Raw genomic sequence first — 21,937 nt, forward strand, 5'->3', positions numbered from 1 at the left:
TACTGGCACAAAAAAAAGATACATAGAGCAACACAATAGAGAGTTCAGAAAAACCCATGCTTATCAATCAGTCTTTGACAGAGGAGGCCAAAATGTACAATGGGAGAAAGACAGTTTCTCCAATACATGTTGTTGGAAAAACTGGACAACTATATGCAAAAGAATGAACTGCTCTCTTGCACCACATATAAACATAAACTCAAAATGGATTAAAGAGTGCAGCATTAGTGGGATAGTGGTGAGCATCGCTGTCTTCCAAAATAGATTGAAGACTTAAATATAAGACTGGAAACCATAAGCCTTCTAAAAGAAAACGTAGACAGTAAGGTCTTGACATTAGTCTCAGCAATAGTTTTTTGGATTTGTGTCTGTAGACAAGGGTAACAGAAGCAAAAATAAGCATATGGGACTATATCAAGATAAAATTCTTTTGCATAGTGAAGGAAACCATAAACAAAATGAAAAGGTAACCTACTGGATAGGAGAAGATATTTGTAGATATATCTGTGAAGAGGCTAATATCTAAATATACAAAGAACTGACATAACTCAGTACCAGAAAAATCTGATTAAAAACATGGGCAGAGGACCTGAATAGACATTTATCCAGAGAAGACACACAGATGGCCAAAAGGCACATGAAAAGTGACTCAACATCATTTAATCATGAGGGAAATACAAATCAAAGCCGTAATATGATATCACCTCACATCAGTCAGAATGGATATTGTCAAAAAGATAGGAAATAATAAGTGTTGGCCAGAATGTAGAGAAAAAAATGGAACCCTTGTGGTCTCTGATGGGAAAGCAAATTGGTATAGCCACTATGGAAAAGAGTATGGGGGTCCTCAAAAAATTAAAAACAGAAGTCCCATAGTTATCCAGCAATTCTGATTTTGGGAATTTATCTGAAGAAAATGAAAACACTAATTTGAATAGATACATGCACCACTATGTTCACTGTAGCATTATTTACAACAGGTAAGGTACAGAAATAATCAAAATATCCATTGATAGATGAATGGATAAAGATGTGGTATGTGTATTCATATATATAATGAATTATTACTCAGCCATAAACAAGAATGAAACCTTGCCATTTGTAAGAGCATGGATGGAGCTAGAGAGTATTATGCTAAGTGAAGTAAGTTAGGGGAAGACAAATACTGTGTGACTTCACTTCTATTTGGAATATAGAAAACAAAACAAATGAACAAACAAAACAAAGCAGAAACAGACTCATAGATATAGAGAACAATCTGGTTGCTGGCAGAGGGGAGGGGGTGGGGCTGGGGGGAAATGGATGAAAAAGGTGAAGGGAATTAAGAGGTACCAACTTCCATGTATAAAATAAATAAGTCACGAGGTTGTAATGTACAGCGTAGGGCATATAGTCAATAATGCTGTAACAACTTTGTATGGTGACCAATGGTAGCCAGACTTATGGTGATCACTTTGTAATGTATATAAATATTGAATCACCATGTGGTACACATGAAACAAATATAATATTTCACATCAACTACACTCCCCTCAAAAGCAAGTTCACCAAAGTGATGACATTTGAGAGGAAAAATGAAAACAAAACAAAACAAAACCAGAAAATTCAGTAAGAAAGAGTTCTTCCCACATTTTAGCATTCATTGTCAGCCCTCCCTAAATATCAGAAGAACTATTACAGAAGGTATTTAAACAAGAACATCTGGGAAAAGAGGTAGTAATACCTTAAAGCTACATACTTTATTCTGAAACTTTCATTTTGAAACTGTGATAGTACTGCTTTTGTGGTATGATTACTTGCAGGAGTCAGCAAATAAGAAAGTAAGTTGCCTGGTAGCGTGGTTGGTTCCATATGAGCAGGTACAGGTAGGATTGTTGCAGAGAATCAGAGTAACGATAGAAGGTCTTAAAACCATCATCAAGAATTGAGGCCTAAACTGGGGCGCCTGGGTGGCGCAGTCGGTTAAGCGCCCGACTTCAGCCAGGTCACGATCTCGCGGTCCGTGAGTTCGAGCCCCGCGTCAGGCTCTGGGCTGATGGCTCGGAGCCTGGAGCCTGTTTCCGATTCTGTGTCTCCCTCTCTCTCTGCCCCTCCCCCGTTCATGCTCTGTCTCTCTCTGTCCCAAAAATAAATAAACGTTGAAAAAAAAAATTTAAAAAAAAAAAAAGAATTGAGGCCTAAACTAACTCCAACTGTGTTAACGTCTAAAATGATAGTTGGGTTTTCTGGCAATATGACAGAATTGTGACAGACACTGTGATAAAAGCTCCTGCTAGAAACCCCTCTCAATGTTCAATAAATCAATTTAAATACACATGAGAGTTCTGAAAAATACTCCCAAGGGAACAAACGTGAAGAGGGGGCTGGAATGACGATAGCTGAAGCAAAAGCTGCAGCTGTTCTTGGGGTATCTGTTGGCTCAGAGTCTTGTTTCATTCATTTGGTAGAGGCGGGGGATCAGGATTTGGATCTTTAATATGCAGGAAAGGGGAATAAGGCCCAGGCATTCACCTGGGACCTTCAAAGGGTAACACTTTCAATAAAAGTTGCAAAAAAAAAAAAGTCTGCCTCCATGGGAAGATACCAAGTTCTACCTGGAGGAAAATGTCTTCCTGGAGAATTCATAATCATATACTCGATATCACATGTAAAGTCAAACTACCTGCATGGTATGAAGTGGCCCAACATCAAAAATAGCACCTGGGAAGCTTCTTCTCCTGTGTTACCATATATTCCCAATTTCCCTGTTGTCTCTGTTGCATAATTGTGGTTAAAATAGTCCCAGTCTTATTATTATTTTGATACCTAAACTATTCCTTTGCAACCACACATTGTTTAACTTTTTAACAAAGTGAAATGACCATTCACGACAAGCTGATCCCTAAAAGGTCAGATGTAATGGCTTAAAACAGGGGTCACTAGAGTCAGTCAGATTGGCTTCTCACTGTGGCTCAACGTGTGTATAATCTGAAGTGAGTTTCCCAATTTCTTAGAATTTTAGTTTCTTCATCAGTTAAATAGGGATAATAATAGCATCTACCAATGAAAGAATAATCTTGAGCACTTAGCACATGCTTGGCTCATAGTGAAAAATTAATAAATGTTAGGCATAATAGATATAAATAATAACAATTATTAAAAACCAGTGAGCAAACCCCATATTATCTAAATTTCTAAATCTCTAGGATTCTATACCCTTTACTTTCTTTATAAGAAACAACTAAGCATAATAACTTATATTAATAGATTCCCTAATTCTGAGCCAATCTTGAATTATTGGGATAGATCTCACTTGATCTTTTAATTTTTTATTATTATTTTTTTAATTTTTAGAGAGAAAGAGCATGTATGTGCGAGCAGAAAAGGGTCAGAGGGAGAGAGAGAGAATCCCAAGCAGGCTACATACAAAACCCTGATGCAGGGCTTGATCCCACAACCCTGGAATCATGACCCAAGACAAAAATCAAGAGTTGGACGCTCAATCAACTGAGCCACCCAGGTGCCCCAGCAGTCACTTTTCATTCCCCTCTCTCCCTAGCCCTTGGCAACCACTAATCTACTCTTTGTCGCTATGGATTTACTTATTCTAGACATTTCATGTAAAGAAAATCTATAATATTATTTGTGAATGGGTTACTTCACTTGCAATGTTTTAAGTTTTATCCATGTTGCAGCATGTTTCAGTATTTATTCTTTTTATGGCCAAATCATATTCCATTATATGGATATACCATGCTTAACTATTCATTGCTTGATAGACATTTGAGCTGTTTCCACTTTTTGGCTATTATAAATAGTGCTGTTATAAACATTTGTGTACACGTCATTGTATGGATGAATGTTTTCACTTCTCTTAGATATATATGTAGAAGCGGAATTGCTAGGTCATGGGGTAACTCTGTATTTAAAATGTGACTGATTTTAAGCAGTTTTCCAAAGTGGCCACATAATTTTACAAGCCTACCAGCAAGTATTAGAATTCCAATTTTTCCATACCCTTACCAACATTTGTTATTGCCCATCTTTTTTATTATAGCCATTGTAGTGGTTGTGATGTGGTATCTTGAAGTGCATTTTCCTGATGGCTAATGATGTTGAGCATCTTTTTATGTGCTTTTTCCCATTTGTGTATCTTCTTTAAAGAAATGTCTGTTCAAATCATCTGTGCATTTAAAACCGAGTTGTTTCTTTATTTTTGAGTTGTAAGAGTTATTTTAATATTCTAAATAAAAGGTTCTTATTAGATATATCATTTGCAAATACATTCTCCCATTCTGTAGGTTGTCCTAATAGCAATTTATGTTTAGGCAACACTTGAATTACTCAGGGAAAAAGCTTAGGTATGGATGTCATCCAAACTCTTTACCTCTCTTCTGGATTTATTCCAGTTTGGAAGTAGTGCTCACAACATTCTCTATAAGGAGTGCATAGAGGAAGGAGAAAAAACCCACAATGCCCAGTAGAGAGTATGTGCTCAATTAACTTTGGCAAATGAATGAATAAAATTTATGTATTTATTCTTGGTTCCTACCACTACTCTAATTGAATCCCTTTGCTGGATCCACTTTTAGAGCAATGATACTCATTTCATGGCCTGAAGGCCTGCAGAGGGAGCTATGAGGTATTGAAAAGATGTACCTGTTTCCATGTGGGTGCTCTCAGCTGTCTGTCTACTCTACATTAAGTGCACTGAGGTGTAACACTGTCATATGGGAGTCAACAGATTTTTCATGGTAAAAAGCAGTTTCATGTTCTACTCTTTAAGTTTGAGACTCATGGGCTTAAGAGAAAGAAACAGCTGTTTTTGTCAGTTCAATGTTGACTCTATAGTGTTTTCAATAGTCCTGGGCATTCTTATGTCATTTATACTGTGATTATTTATTTGGAGCTTCATTTAGGGACTTCACTTACTTCTAGACTCTCGACCTAAGAGTAGTTCCCTCAGTGAGGTTCACTGTTCCTTGGACCAGGCAAAAAACTGTGGGGAAATGGTTCTGATGCTGTGAGGGAAGAAGGTCACATCTACCTGTCATATCAGTTGAATTCCCTTGGGACACCTTGGGGGAAGAGATGATCCCAGCCAGGCTGTCTGCATTCCCACATCACTCACAACTATCTATCAATATCATTTTGCAACTTACATTTGACATAATCCCCTTGTACATCTGGAGTGTGGACTCACAGGAAGAATCATAATGATTCAAAAATGGGAAGAATCAAAGGAATTCTAGTTAGGACTGTGGGTAAAACTAAGAAATCAATGAAGGGATATGTATGAAGGAAACAAGCTGAGTAAAGGAAAAAGAACAATGGAAAGCAAGACACTTTTTTGTAACTGGATATAAACAAGAGTCTAAGTTTACACAGGCAGAGTTGGCTGGCCTGCTAGTGTAACTGAGCTTAGCTACCCAGCTAGTGCACTCACTCGGATGGGATGACTGTGGGCATTATTTGTACGACATACATATGTATGCAGATACCTGCCAACTAATGAAATAGGACACACTTGGGGCACCTGAATGGCTCAGTTGGTTAAGCATCTGACTCTTGATTTTGGCTTATGGGTTCTGGTCCCATGTGGGGTTTTGTGCTGACAGGACAGAGTCTGCTTGGGATTCTCTCTCTCCCGCCCCCTCTCTTTGTCCCTCCCCACTCATGCCTCTCTATCAAAACACATAAACTTAAAAAAAAAGAAATAGGACACAGTTATGAGCATGCAAAGCTGTCACATCAGAGAGGGGGGAAAAGAGTTTGTTTGTTTTTTTTGAATAGTGGTCTTAGGGAGTTAATGTGAAAGAACTTTTTGTCTCAGTCCAGATTGAAGAAAATTTTTTTTCTTTGAAACATCCACCAATAATACCATTTTATAGTATTTATGTGATGCTTTTTCTTCTCTCATAAGTGGGAACACTTTTAAGGTTACCTTATGGCTCTTCATAGCAAAATCCTCCTGAAGGAGAGAAGTACTTTAACAAACAATGGTCCTGAGGTTCAGAGGTCAATTGACTGTTCTGCAGTTTTGGGGAGAAGAGATAGGTCACTGATAATTAGATCTCTGTTTGGAACCAGGACTGAATTAGGCATTAAACATATGTAAATTCCTTTAATTCCTGTAAGAATGCTATGAGGTAGGTGTTATTGTTATAAATTGATGGGTAAAAAAAAATCACCCTAATCATTGAGTTAATAATGGTAGAATCAAACCATATCTGTCATATTCTAGAGTCTTGCTCTTAATTGCCAATTTTAATTGATTAAGGGAGGTTGCCTGGAGAGGATGTGTGGAAGGAGTCTAAGACCACGCCCAGTTGCTCTGTCTAATGTGAGTAGGATGGGAGGAGTGGTATCTAATGCAGAACCCAAGGCATCATAGAATGAGTAATTTGGGGGGACAGGCCTCACTTCTAAGGGACTAACAGAATACTTTCTGTTACACAATGGTCTATTATTTGAGGGAGCTAAGGAAGGACTCTGTGGAAGGAGAGTTCTTTACAACTGTTTTTTTTTTTTTTTAATAAAGTAGGCTGCATGCCCAACCTGGAGTTCGAACTTACAACCCTGAGATCAAGAGTCACGTGCTTTACTAAGTCAGTCAGATGCCCCTACAACTGCCTTTTGATAATACGTTTCCTTTCCCTCTCTCCTAGTGAAGGAAACCAGAATGTCACACCCCAAAGTACACCTCTTTGACATACAAATTGTTTTGAGCTAAAGGCAATTAAGCAGCAGCGAATGCAGAGAAAGCTCTCTACCTTGCTCTTTTCTGCCTAAAGAGAGGATATGAATTCTCCTTTCATTGGAGACAGACTCTTATCATCCCAGAGACAGCACCACAAGAATCTGCCAATAAACCCTACTCCGTTAGTTGCCTCCCATAAATTTACCTTCCTACAGCTTGCTGCTTTTGCAAAGCCCAAGGGCTTCCTTCGTCCTGTCATCTCTACAAATTTACTGAAGATGCTATATAAGCTGGAGTTCTAAGTTGCCACTTCCAGTTACCTTTCATGAGGTTTTTTCCCATGTGGATATGCTGCACAAGTTAATAAACTGTTTTTCTCTTGCTAATCTGCCTTTTTAAGAGCTTCAGCTGAAAACCCAAGGTGAGTAGAGGTAAAGTTTTGCCTCCTCTATACTAGCTATGGCTAATTATCTCCCTCTTCTCCCCCTCTCTAGTAGTACCTACATGCTTCTGAATTTTGCAAGTTTCCTTCCTTAAAATGACATTCTCTCTTTTCTTGAAACGTATTAGTGAAGCATGGAATGTAGCAGAAATATAATTGCCATGTGAGTGACCAATCGACGTATGATAAGTAGATTCTAGACAAGGATTTGGTAGTTTTGATTGTCATAGACAGATGAAGGCAGGATCAGAGTAACTCTCTCAATGAAAGGATGAAAACATTTAACCAGAGTTATATTACAAACCACAGTTTCTGTTTTAGTTTCTGAATGTCAAATATTCCTCAGTTTTCTGCTTTTACATCTGTATTTAAAGTTTCAATTTTCAGGATTGGGTTGAGAGATTTAAATTGTTGATATTTGCATAAAAATCGCTTTCATTTTCTTTTGTAAAGTATAGCTACCATGTGTATATCTGTGTTTTTCTCTATTAGATTTTCACATAAAGAAAAACATTAGCCTTACACTGGAATCCTAATGGGCTCATCATTTTTGCGAGCGAAAGCTGTAGAAACCTCTGGATCTGAATCCCAGTTAGTTTCCAACTTACCGCACCATTTCACTTTCCAGTTACGATTGGCATCAACTCCACGGCAGCGAAACCTTGAGTTCCTTGACCTTGTTTTTCTCCAAAATCGATCCTAGATGCAATTAAGAAAACAGGTGCAGAAAAGAATACTTAAAAGGCTATCCACATACATTTAGTAGCTGTGAATGAATCACAGCACTGCAGGGAGAGTTCCTTGGGAACAGACAAATCCAGGGAGAAGAAAGAGGACTGAATTAGCAACAGAGACCCAGGTTCATGCTCCAATTTCTGTCACACACTTGTTAGCTTCTCTTGGCCTATTTCTTCACAGGCAAAACTGAATAAGCTGGACTAGTCTAGTGATTTTTCACAATTTCTTTGGAAGGAGAAATCTTTACTTAAGTGAAATCTTATGCACAAACATAGAAACAGAAGGTTGTTTCTATGATGGGAGAGGGAGTGGAGGTCCCTTTTGTAGTTCTGGAATCATTAGGCTGTCTGCCTACCAAGCTTCCTTCCTCTTCTATGACTGTTTTCTATTTATTCCATTTCTTTTCAATTGGATAGGCAAAGCAACTTACACTGGTCCAGCTAAAGTGGTATCCATCAACGTTAAATACAGGCATGATATAGAAATACAGATGATTCAACATTTTTCTCATGATTGGGTCACTCCTATATGTTAGAAGAGCCTAAAAGACAAAGGTGATATTTTTCTTACAAACCGATCTCAAATACAGATTTAAAAAAAATATATGAAAATCCTTCCATGGGAAATACCAAATATGTTGGGTTAAAAAGTAACGAGCTAGCGGTGCCTGGGTGGCTCAGTCAGTTGAGTGTCTGACTTCAGCTCAGGTCATGATCTCATAGCTCATGAGTTCAAGCCCTGGGTCAGGCTTTGTGCTGACAGCTCGGAACCTGGAGCTTTCTTTGGATTCCTTGTCTCCCTCCCTCTCTGCCCTAACCCACTCTCATTCTGTCTCTGTCTCTCTCAAAAATAAACAAACATTACATTTTTTTTTAAAATAACAAGCTAATTGAACTATATATACTCTGTGACATCATATACTTTTTTACTAATTAAAAAATTTTGTTATTTTTAAAAAGTTTTTATTTAAATTCTAGTTAGTTAACATACAGTGAAATATTAGTTTTAGGTGTACAATACAGTGATTCAACACTTTTAAAAAATTTTTAATTTTGAGAGAGAGAGAGAAAGAGAGAGAGAGAGACAGAGTGTGAGTGGGGAAGGGCAGAAAGAGTGAGACACAGAATCTGAAACAGGCTCTAGGCTCTGAGCTGTCAGCACAGAGCCTGATGCAAGGGTCAAACTTGGGAACAGTGAGATCATGACCTACACCAAAGTTGATGCTTAACCAACTGAGCCACCCAGGTGCCCCATGATTCAACACTTTCATACAACAGCTGATACTCATCACAACAAGTGCCCTCCTTAATCCCCATCACCTGTTTAACCTATCCCACACCCACATCATATATTCTTTGAGATTTTTGTCCCAAACTTTTTGTTACTTATACATTTTAGCAAAGGTAGCTAAACAGATTAATTGGGTAGCCTCTAACAGTATTTCAGAACTGGCTAAATTTTAGGCTGATGAAGAAAGCAATTATTCAGATATGCTTTTGTATAATCAGTTTTTTTAAAGATTACATTCCATTTTGGACAAAATAATTACCCAAATATTTTGGTGTCCTTACATGATATTTCATAACAAAAGCTATTTATATATGTCACTTAATTGTTTCTGTCTAACTGGGACCAGACTCAAGTCTTCAAATTTATTGCACTGACACTGTTCTCTTCTGATTTAAAAAAAATTTTTTAAACATGTTTTTGAGAGAGTGACAGAGCATGAGTGGGGTGGGGGGAGGGGACAGAGAAAGAGAGAGGGAGACACAGAATCAGAAGCAGGCTGTAGGCTCTGAGTTGTCAGCACAGAGCCTATGAACCATGAGATCATGACCTGAGCCAAAGTCGGATGTTCAACAGAGTGAGCCACCCAGACGCCCCGCTATAAAAAGTTTAATAAACATTATAACATTTCTATCGTTTTTATCATGGCTGTTTTGAAATCTTGCTCTTATGATTGGGTTTTACTTATATTGTGTCTGGCCCCAAGTCTGAAGATTCTGGACTACAGGTTTGGCCTCAAACAAAAAAACCGAATGTGCTAAGAATACAGACATTTTGAAATACTTTTAAAACAATTCTTTTTGGTGCCTATTTGTCCATGTATAGAGTATCTCAGAGAAACATAGGAAATTTGAAAATGGCTGCCTCTGGGAAAGGGATTCATGGGAAAGAGAATTACCTTTAATATTTTATCTATTTGGATTGTTTGAATTTTTACCATATTAAAAACACAATTCAAATAATTCTTAAATTATGTATATACTGCCTTAGAAAATTTAATACTTAAAACTTCAATTTTTTTTACATATAGTTAGGATTTCTGAACTCATCATAACGCATCTGCATTTATATAATAAGAATACTGTTCATAGAGAATAATCCAATATATTAGAAACTATCACTAATATTCAAAATAATGAATATAGGGATATGATTAGGAATATAAGAGTTATGGGAATGCAAACTGGTGTAGCCCCTCTGGAAAACAGTGTGGAGTTTCCTCAAAAAACTAAAAATAGAACTACCCTACGGCCCAGCAATTGCACTACTAGGTATTTATCCAAGGGATACAGGTGTGCTGTTTCGAAGGGACACATGCACCCCCATGTTTATAGCAGTGCTATCAACAATAGTCAAAGTATGGAAAGAGCCCAAATGTCCATTGATTGGTGAATGGATAAAGTGGTATATATAGACAATGGAGTATTACTTGGCAATCAAAAAGAATGAAATCTTGCCATTTGCAACTATGTGGATGGAACCAGATGGTATTATGCTAAGTGAAATTAGAGAATGACAAAAATCCTATGACTTCGCTCATATGAGGACTTTAAGAGACAAAACAGATGAACATAAGGGAAGGGAAACAAAAATAATATAAAAACAGGGAGGGGGACAAAACAGAAGAGACTCATAAATATGGAGAACAAACTGAGGGTTACTGGAGGGGTTGTGGGAGGGGGGATGGGCTAAATGGGTAAGGGACACTAAGGAATCTACTCCTGAAATCATTGTTGCACTATATGCTAACTAATTTGGATGTAAATTTAAAAGAATAAAAAATAAAACAAGTTAAAAAAAAGAATATAAAAGTTAAACAATTTTATTGAATATAATTTAAATATTTAGGGGCTTAACACAAGTTGACAAATGCTAATACAATTTTCTCTTCTCCTTTAAGGCTCAATTATAATTTTTTGGCCACATAGCTTTGGTAGAACTTTTATACATGCTTGAATTTCTATTAACTGTCTAATGCCTCAAACCAGAGGAAAATTCCTGGTATATGATTGTTCATATCTTAGAATTTTGATTTCCTCTAATTAATGGAAGTTCTCCAATGCCTGGAGGAAGTCTACTGCTGGGGATGGCAGAGACAGAGCTATATGGTTAGCTACATTCCTTCCATAAGGTTAGGCAGCTGTGGTTTGTGTCACACTAGTGAAGAAGAGAGAAGAGATGAAAGGAGAGAGAACTGAGGCAACAAGGCAAGAAAGAAGGTGTAGGAAAAAGTCATGGTAATTTCTCTCTCTCCCTGCCTAGCACTGGGGACTGTAGCTCATTTGTCTCAGTCCAAACGTGGGAAGTCTCACCTTTTCCAAGCATGGATCATGTTAGCACCTCAGCACCAGACTATGATAGAGACCTGAACGGTAACTTTCTCATCTTATTCTGCCTTCTCCTCTTCGAATGCAAGTGCCCATCGTGCTTTTGTATTTAAAAGAATACTAACTTCCTTCTTAAAAATTACATTTTAAGCAAATAAGAATAGAGAATATTACATCTATGTGACCAACTACATTTTGCCATATTTAATCTTTATTTTTTATTTTTTTAAAGTTTATATGTTTTGAGAGGGAGACAGTGTGCATGCGAGTGGGGGAGGGGCAGAGAGAGAGAGAGAGAGAGAGAGAGAGAGAGAATATGAATCCTAAGTAGGCTCCGTGCTGTCAGCATGAGCCCAATGTGGGGGATTGATCCCACAAACTGTGAGATCAGGACCTGAGCCAAAAACCAACAGTTGGATGCTTAACTGAGTTGCCCAGGCACTCCTATTAAATCTTTTAAAAAGAAGTTGAGATATTACAGATAAAACTAAAGCTCCCTTTTTATCATACCCTAATCCCATTTTCCCCTCCTCCACCAAAGTAGTCACTATTCTAATTTTTATGTTATCATTCCCATACATGATTTTCTGTTTTGCCATGTATATCTATATACAGATATGTAGACATATATATACATAGACTCAGGAACAGTATATAATATTGTATATACTTTGAAATTTCATGCAAATCATTATGTATCAATCTACAGTCTACTTTTCTCCCCAATATTTTTGACACTTGATTTATTCATTTTAACTGCACCATGGTATTCTATTATAGATAAATCCACAATATATTGATTCCTCATTTTGTTGATGGAGAATTAACTTGCTTTGTTACAATATTGCAATGGACATTCTTGCACATTTCTCCTAGACATGTGTGAATTTTCCTTTTTTTTAATTTAAATTTTCATCAGTTAACATACAGTGCAATATTGGTTTCAGAAGTAGAATTCAGTGATTCATCACTTATATACAATACCCAGCGCTCATCACCAGTGCCCTCCTTAGTACCCAACACCCATCTAGCCCATCTCCCACCCACTTCCTTCCGGCAACCCTCAGTTCTCTAACATTAAGAGACTCTTGTAGTTTCCCTCTCTTCTCTAGCACTCCCTTCCCATAAGCTCATCTGTTTTGTTTCTTAAATTCCACATATAAGTAAAATCATATGGTATTTGTCTTTCTCTGACTTATTTTGCTTAGCATAACACATTCTAGCTCCATCCATGTCATTGCAAAAGGCAAGATTTCATTATTTTGGATGGCTAATATTCCATTGTATATAATATACCACATCTTCTTTATCCATCCATCACTTGGTGGATATTTGGGCTCTCTCCATAATTTGGCTATTGTTGATAATGCTGAACATTGGGGAACATGTACCCCTTTGAATCTGTATTATTGTATCCTGTGGGTAAATACCTAATAGCGCAATTGCTGGATTACAGGGTAGTTCTATTTTTAGTTTCTTGAGGAACCTCCATACTGTTCTCCAGAGTGGCTGTACCTGTTTGTGTCCCTAACAGCAGAGAAAGAGAGTTCCCCTTACTCTGCATATCAGCATCAACATTTGTTGTTTCCTGTGTTAATTTTAGCCATTCTATGGCTGAGGTGATACCTCATTGTAGTTTTATTTTTCCCTGATGATGAGTGATGTTGAACATCTTTTCATGTGTCTGTTAGTCATCTGGATGTCTTCTTTGGAAAAGTGTCTATTCTTGTCTTTCTTAACTGGGTTGTTTTTTGGGTGTTGAGTTTGATAAGTTCTACATAGATTTTGGACACTAACCCTTTATCAGATATGTCATTTGTAAGTATCTTCTCTCATTCTGTAGGCTTTTAGTTTTGTTGATTGTTTCCTTTGCTCTACAGAGGCTTTTTATCTTGATGAAGTCCCAATAGTTCATGTATCTTATTGTTTTTGGTGCAATTGAAAATGAGATTGATTCCCTGATGTTTTTTCTGCTGCTTCATTATTGATGTATAGAAATGCAACAGATACATCTGTGTTAATCTTATATCCTGTAACTTTGCTGAATTCATGTATTACTTCCAGAATTTTTTTGGTGGAGTCTTTTGGCTTTTCTGCATACAGTATCATGTCATCTGTGAGAGTGAAAGTTTGACTTCTTCCTTGAAGATTTGGATTCCTTTTATTTCTTTTTGTTGTCTGATTGCTGAGGTTAAGACTTCTCATACTATGTTAAATAGTAATGGTAAGAATGGACATCCTTGTCTTTTTCTTACCATAGAGGAAAGGCTCTAAGTTTTTCCCTGTTGAGGATGATATTAGTTGTGGGCCTTTCATATACGGTCTTTATAATGTTGAGGTATGTTCCATTTATCTCTACTTTGTTGAGGGTTTTCATCAAGAAAGGACGCTGTAGTTTGTCAAATTTTTAAAAAAAAATTTTTAATGTACATCCAAGTTAGTTAGCATATAGTGCAACAATGATTTCAGGAGTAGATTCCTTAGTGCCCCTTATCCATTTAGCCCATCCCCCCTCCCACAATCCCTCCCGTAACCCTCAGTTTGTCCTCCATATTTATGAGTTTCTTCTGTTTTGTCTCCCTCCCTGTTTTTATATTATTTTTGTTTCCCTTCCCTCATGTTCATCTGTTTTGTCTCTTAAAGTCCTCATACGAGTGAAGTCATATGATTTTTGTCTTTCTCTAATTTCACTTAGCATAATACCCTCCAGTTCCCTCCATGTAGTTGCAAATGGCAAGATTTCATTCTTTTTGATTGCCGAGTAATACTCCTTTGTGTATATATACATATACATCTTCTTTATCCATTTATCCATCAATGGACATTTGAGTTCTTTCCATACTTTGGCTATTGTTGATAGCACTGCTATAAACATTGGGGTGCAAATGTCCCTTTGAAACAGCACATCTGTATCCCTTGGTTAAATACCTAGTACTGCAATTGCTGGGTCATAGGGTAGTTCTAATTTTAATTTTTTGAGGAACCTCCGTACTGTTTTCCAGAGTGGCTGCACCAGTTTGCGTTCCCACCAGCTGTGTAAATGAGATCCTCTTTCCCTGCATCCTTGCCAACATCTGTGGTTGCCTGAGTTGTTAATGTTAACCATTCTGACAGGTGTCAGGTGGTATCTCATTGTGGTTTTGATTTTTATTTCCTGGATGATGAGTGATGTTGAGCATTTTTTCATGTGTCGGTTGGCCCTCTGGATGTCTTCTTCGGAGAAGTGTCTATGTCTTTTGCCCATTTCTTCACTGGATTATTTGTTTTTTGGGTGTTGAATTTGAGAAGTTCTCTACAGATTTTGGATACTAGCCCTTTATGTAATATGTTGTTTGCAAATTTCTCCCATTCTGTCAGTTGCCTTGTAGTTTTGCTGTTTCCTTCGTTGTGCACAAGCTTTTTATTTTGATGAGGTCCCAGTAGTTCATTCTTTCTTTTGCTTCCCTTGCCTCTGGAGACATGTTGAGTAAGAAGTTGCTGTGGCCAAGGCCAAAGAGGTTTTTGCCTGCTTTCTCCTCGAGGATTTTGATGGCTTCCTGTCTTACATTTAGGTCTTTCATCTATTTTATTCTTGTGTATGGTGTAAGAAAGTGGTCCGGGTTCATTTTTCTGCATGTCTCTGTCCAGTTTTCCCAGCTCCATTTACTGAAGAGATTGTCTTTATTCCATCGGATAGTCTTTCTTGCTTTGTCAAAGATTAGTTGGCCATGCTTTTGTGGGTCCATTTCTGGGTTGTCTACTCTGTTCCATTGATCTGAGTGTCTATTTTTGTGTCAGTACCATACTGTGTCAAATGTTTTTCTGCATCTATTGACAGGATATGATCCTTTATTATTAATGTGGTATACTGCATTGATTGATTTGTGAATATTGAACCATCCCTGCAGTCCAGGTATAAATCCCACTTGATCATGGTGAATAACTCTTTTAACATAGTGTTGAATTCAGTTTGTTAGTATCTTGAGAATTTTTGCTTCCATGTTCATAAGGGATATTGTCCTGTAATTCTCCTTTTTAGCAGGGTTTTTGGTTTTAGAATCAAGGTAATGCCAGTTTTGTATAATGAGTTTGGAAGTTTTCCCTATTTTTTGGAACAGTTTGAGAAGAATAGGTATTAGCTCTTAAGAGTCTGGTAGAATTCTCCTGGGAAGGCATCTGGCCCAGGACTCTTGTTTGTTGGAAGAGTTTTGATTACTGTTTTAACTTCTTTCCTGGTTATGGGTCTGTTCAAATTTTATATTTTTTCCTTTTTCAGTTTTGGTAGTGTGTGAGTTTCTAGGAATGCTATTTCTTCCAGATTGTCCAGTTTGTTGGCATATAATTTTTCATAGTATTCTCTTATAATTGTGTTTCTGTCATGTTGGTTGTGATCTCTTCTCGTTCATTCGTGATATTATCTATTTGGGTACTTCCTCTTTTCTTGAGAAGTCTGGCTAGGGGTTTATCAATTTTGTTAATTCTTTCAAAAAACCAGCTCTTAGTTTTGTTGGACTGTTCTACTGTTCTTTTGTTTCTATATCATTTATTTCTGCTCTAATCTTTATTATTTCCCTTCTTTTCCTGGCTTTAGGCTTTATTTGCTGTTCCTTTTCTAGCTCCTTTAGGTGTAAAGTTAGGTTGTGTATTTGGGACCTTTCTTGCTTCTTGAGAAAGGCCTGAATTACAATATATTTCTCTCTTAGACTGCCTTTGATGCATCCCAAAGGGTTTGGGCTGTCATGTTTTCACTTCATTTGCATCCACGTATTTTTTTAAATTTTCATTCTTCTTTGCTAAGATGTTGACCTCCATATATTTGAGGGCTTTCCACTTTTCCTCGTGGTTGACTTCAAGTTTCATGGCATTGTGATCTGAAAATATACATGGTATGATCTCAGTCTTTTTGTACCTGTTGAGGGCTGATTTGTGACCCAGTAGGTGATCTATTCTGGAGAATGTTCCATATGCACTCAAGAAGAATGTGTATTCTGCTGCTTTAGGATGAAATGTTCTGAATATATTTGTAAATCTATCTAGTTTGGTGTGTCATTCAAAGCTATTTTTTTCCTTACTGATTTTTTGCTTAGGTGGTCTGTCCATTGCTGTAAGTGGGGGTTTTAACATCCCCTATGATTATTGGATTATCAGTGAGTTATGTTTGTGATTTATTTATTTCGGTGCTTTCAAGTTGGGGGCATATTTATAATGGTTAGACCTTGATAGTTAGACCCCTTAGAGAGTTTATGATAAATCTAGGAATAGATTTTCTAGGCCATGGATTTATATATGCCTTCAGTTTTACTAAATGCTATTTCAAAGTTAGTAAATACTCTCATGTGCAATGAATGAGAGTTCCCATTGCTCTACAACCTTACCAACCCTTGATATTAACCTTTTAGTTAAAAAAATATATAATGGGTTCATGAAATTTTTACTTCACATTTCTCTCATTTCACATTAAATTGAACTGTGTGTGTGTGTGTATATATATATATACATATATATACACACACACACACACACATATATATATATATACACACACACACATATATACACACACACACACATATATATATGCAATTCTATAAATTGTTCATTTATGCCCATTAAAAAAATTAAACTCTTATTCTCACATTCTGGATATTAATCCTTTTGTTAAAGTGCATCATGAACATCTTCCTTTCTTGTAGCTTATTGGTTCCTATTTTCATCATATCCTTGTTGTACATAAACTTCTTTCACAATTATATGTATACAGTTTTAAGAACTCATCTCTGCCCTATGATCATAAAGACGTTACCCTGTATTTTCTTTAACAAGTTGTTTTAAAGTTTGTTTTCAAATGTAAGCCTTAAATCTCCTAGAAATAATTTTTTATAGGATGTGAGGTTGGGATTTAGTTTTCTGCTATGGAAGGCCAATTGTGCCACTGTACCCATTTGGATGGTTCACCTTTTCTCTAGTGAGTTCATGTTCCACCTCTGTCAAATGTCAAGTTTCATTTGTGCGTGGAATTGCTCTATGTACTTTGGTTTATATTCATTCACCAAAACCACACAATGGTTGATATAGAATCAGTTGGGTCTGATAGGATATGTCTCCTCACGTTCTTCAAATTTCCTTGGCTATTTTTGACCCTTCTCCCTTCACACTGATTTGAAATTAAGGTTGAGCACATTAAAGATGTCTGCTCTATGCTGTTTTTTGTCTTTAATGAATGTTGAATTTTTGCATGTAATCTTTCTTCTTATATTAACCATAGTTATAATCAATTTTAATTAGTAATTTTCTATTGTTAAATTATCCTTATGTTGCTGGGATAAGCTCCTTTGGTTATGATATGTATTATTATATTAGCTGGATTCAGGTTGCTAATATTTACATCTATATTCCTGAGACCTATAATTTCCTTCCTTCCTTATTTTGTCCTTGTCTGGTTTTGGTATCAGAGTTATATTATTATGGGAGAAAACCATCTAGGCTTAAAGCAGAAATTAAATATAAAAAGAAGACACACAGGGAGGAGTGTATCTTTGCTTTCTGTTTCATTGGTTTCTGCACTTTATCCTTTTCAAATCTGAGTTGAAATCTTAGCTCATTAATTTGGAGACCTTATCCTTTTGTAATATATTTAAAACTACAAATTCCTCTTCAGTACTATGTTACATTCTATATGTTTTAACAGTTTTGTTTCCATTTAGTTGTAAATATTGAAAAATTTCCTTTATTTATTTAAATCATTTTTTTAATTTTAAAACAAGTGAGTTTTCCTTAAATCCCATTTTTATAAATAATTTCTAACAACTCCATTACAGTCCGAAAATATGGTCTATATGTATGGACTCTTTAGTATTTCTTGAACCTTGCTTTGTGACCTAGTGTATAGTCAATTTTTGTAAATGTTTCAGTTGGGCTTGAAAAGAATATGCGATCTCTAATTATTGGGAATGGATTCTATATGTGTTTATTAAATTTGTCACATGGTTTATATCATCTATAGTCTTGCTAAAAATTTGTTTTCTTAATCACTGAGAATTGTGTTAAAAACATTTTAAATTTGTCATTTTTTTCTTATAATTGTCAAATTTTACTTGAGGTCATTAACATAGACTCACTTTAAAGCTGTTCATATCCAAATTACATATTAAATAAGAAAGCTGTTTTCTAGTATTCTATTCTGGAGTGGATTTAATTTCAGAAGAGCGTGTTCTTCTTCTGAGTGTCATTGTATTGCATATGCTATATTTGTGATTTTTTATAACTCTCTAAGAATTACAGCTATTCTCCATCTGGTCAAAGCGGGAATGATCACAATGTAATGGCTGTTCAATCCTGAATAGGACAATTGAGAGACCTTCTTGCCTGAGTGCTTTAAGTAATAGGACATAGATCATTTCTCTTTTATGGTTTAGGTGGAGTTTCTAGAAAAAAGATGACCATATGACTCTCTCCTATTATCCTAACATATGATAACCATAAAGTAGGGGGTGTGCTCTTTTTCTAATATGTGGGACTCTTTTTGGCGATAAATTTATACCACCCATACACACAGGAAAGGAGATGCCTACTAATCAAGTGCCATCTGGGCTAAGCAAGTTTAATTTGTAGACTACTATTGTTGCTGATGAGGAAGACTAGTAGTTGTGATCTGAAAGGCAGTCACAAAACAATGCACCACATGCCTCAGTGTGGCAGTATTTAGGTACTACACTCACCTCACTTCATCAATTTATTTAAAAATACTTTGCCAAAATAGATTTTAATTTGAAAATAAACAGAGAAGTTTTGAATATTATTTTGCTGGGAAAATATGTTTGGTATTAGGTTAGGGAATTTCTCAAGAGTGACAAAGAATGATTTCATATTCACCACTCGCCAAAACTATTTTGGTTTTCCCATAAATATATGCATGTCATATACCAAATTCATCAAATAAATTTGAAGAAAAATTTCACAACTACTAAAGTCTTTGTATAGTGTGACAAAGTTGGGCTAAAGGGTTTCCCTCCTTTTCAGTTTTTGGGTTTGACTGAATATTGCCTTCTTAGACTTACCCCAGGACAACTTGGAATGTCAGAGGTGTTTTTTTTTTTTTTTTAATTTTAGAATTGGTGTTACTGGCTTTAAAAAAGATATCCTTTACCTTTTTACATTTGTTTTTGTTCTAGAATCACTACAGAGGACCTAAGAATAATAACCATATTCAACAAGGGCACACTGGGATAACAAGTCATGTTACAGCTGAGGCCAAAGGAAGGGCACAGTTACTAGTCAAGCTGCAGAATAGCCTCATCTGGACTGAAGTAAAACTATTTAGGATGGAAAGAGTTGTAATACCAACATAGGTGCATTTTAACACAAAGAAAGTATTTAAAATTTAATACGATGAAAATTAATTAGAGGAGTTTTCAAGGAGATTTTAAAAAGGGAGCTTGATCTATATAGATATTTGATGTCACACTGTGAGAAGCTCATTAAATACAAAATGGTAACTAAATAATAGTTTGAAAGCAAAAGGAGCAAAAAGGTTCTGTGAATGAAGGATGGAGAATTGGAAAATCATATGCTAATCCTTTAAATTCTAGTTACTTTTATGCTTAATTTATACTCAGAACTGCCCAGGGATTAATATAGCAGGCAAGTAATGATTGAAAAACCTATATTTTCTAAGTAAAATATAAATATTTGAAGTGCTCTGCATCACCAGGAAGACTATAATATCAGGTGCATGTCTGCTCTACTTTTTCCATTTAATACCACGCTTCATTTCTAGAGCTTTTATATGAGATTGCCTAATAACAACGGTTAGTTATACTTATTTACTCAGCAACAACAGAGTAGAAGGCCACGACCAACTTTGTGGCATTATGAAAATCTATATCACAACTTTTTACCTACTAAAAGAAAGTATAGTTGTTCTCAGTTTGTAGGTCTCCAGTATACACAAATTTCAGCTATCACAGCTTAAATAATGTCAGTCCTCCAACAAGTGCAGTTCAAGTTTTAGTCACCACGGTTAGATCTTTCATCTACAAACACTATATAAATAACGGATGTGCATCAAGATCTGTGACCAATTATGCTACTTCTTTTAAAGTTGGTCAGTGGGTGGATTGGTCACTGTGTGTCTGCTCTTCAATTTATACACCGACAGCAAAGTGTGAGGCCGTTTCCCCCTTGTTTCCCACCTATGTGGCATTTTACAAAAATGGTTGATGGTAAGAGGGAATGGGTTAACAGATGAAAGTGCAACAAAAGAATAAAAAGTGATAATGTAGAGGTGAAATTTGAACCAATTTTAATGGAGCTATAGAAGAAATGGCTGACCACAGGAAATGTTGACATGGTCACCATTCAACTCTGGATATGCAACCAGAGGAACTTAATGAAGATAAACTTGCGGATAAAAATGAGAAAAGTGCTTGTGATGAAAAGGGGGAAGATGATCCCAGAGTAAAGATGCTGTCAATATTTCACATTAGAGGAATTCTTAGATATTTTATGATTTGAAAGTGCAAAGGAAAAAAAAATTGGAAGCTGATCCAAACTAAGAAAGGAATATGCCAATTGCCACAGCATAAAAATGATGCTAACTTCATGTAAGTTATATAATGTGAAGGCAAGCACTATCCAAATTACCCATAACATTTTTGACAAAGAAACAATATTTTTAATCTTTTAAACAAAATTTTTTTTAACATTTATTTTTGAGACAGAGAGAGACAGACCATGAACGGGGGAGGGGCAGAGAGAGAGGGAGACACAATCTCAAACAGGCTCCAGGCTCTGAGCTGTAAGCACAGAGCCTGACGCGGGGCTCGAATTCACGGACCGCGAGATCATGACCTGAGCCAAAGTCGGCTGCTTAACCGACTGAGCCACCCAGGCGCCCTATTTTTAATGTTTTAAGTCATGGTGTAATAAATACTAGTTTTACTATTTTTTGATCATTTCCCTATGTATTTATAACAGAGTTTTTAAACTTTTGAAAAAATAAATAGAGGTCACGGGAGAAACATAATTTCCCTCCATTGATTTTTAGGATAGATTTTTATTGCTTCAGCTTTCATGGTCACTTTTACAGTCCTGCACTACTTGGAAGAAAAGCAAGGACTGTCTGTAGAAACAATGTCCAGAACATTCTCAAATACTGGACAGTGGAGTAAAATGGATGCAATGGATTTAAGCTTAAACTGAACATTAACATATCCCCTGCTATGTAGAAGACCTTATAAATTGAATAAAAGGGTGAGACAGCTGGGTTGGAGGATGCAAAGGATTAAAGAGCAGATTGGGGAGGATGGGAGAATATGGTGAGTTAAAGGTACTAAAAGGCTGGTAAGCAAAATGTTGTTATTACTTGCAGTGGTAGTGAGCAAAGTCAGACAACTTGAAAATACAGATCATTTTTATAAGATAAACTTTTTTTTTATCATGCAATTATGAACAAAGCCTTACTCAACTGAACCCATATTTGATCCA

The 21,937-nt window shown here is 36.3% G+C and overlaps 1 protein-coding gene across 1 annotated transcript in view; it reads right to left on the bottom strand.

The window, feature by feature from the left end:
• The window catches only part of CPA6 (carboxypeptidase A6), a 313,869-nt gene that overhangs the window by 38,125 nt on the left and 253,807 nt on the right, over positions 1-21,937 (bottom strand). Inside the window, exons 7-8 of the mRNA XM_047073812.1 lie at positions 8,290-8,400; positions 7,730-7,820 (exon numbers count right to left, since the gene is read on the bottom strand). Of these exons, the coding sequence (XP_046929768.1) occupies positions 7,730-7,820; positions 8,290-8,400 (202 nt within the window). The remainder of the gene's footprint in view (positions 1-7,729; positions 7,821-8,289; positions 8,401-21,937) is intronic.

The sequence above is a fragment of the Lynx rufus genome, unplaced genomic scaffold (assembly GCF_022079265.1).
Source record: "Lynx rufus isolate CCGP_SWC_20201006 ecotype Redwood Valley unplaced genomic scaffold, mLynRuf1.p SCAF_12, whole genome shotgun sequence".
Taxonomy (NCBI): Eukaryota; Metazoa; Chordata; class Mammalia; order Carnivora; family Felidae; genus Lynx; species Lynx rufus.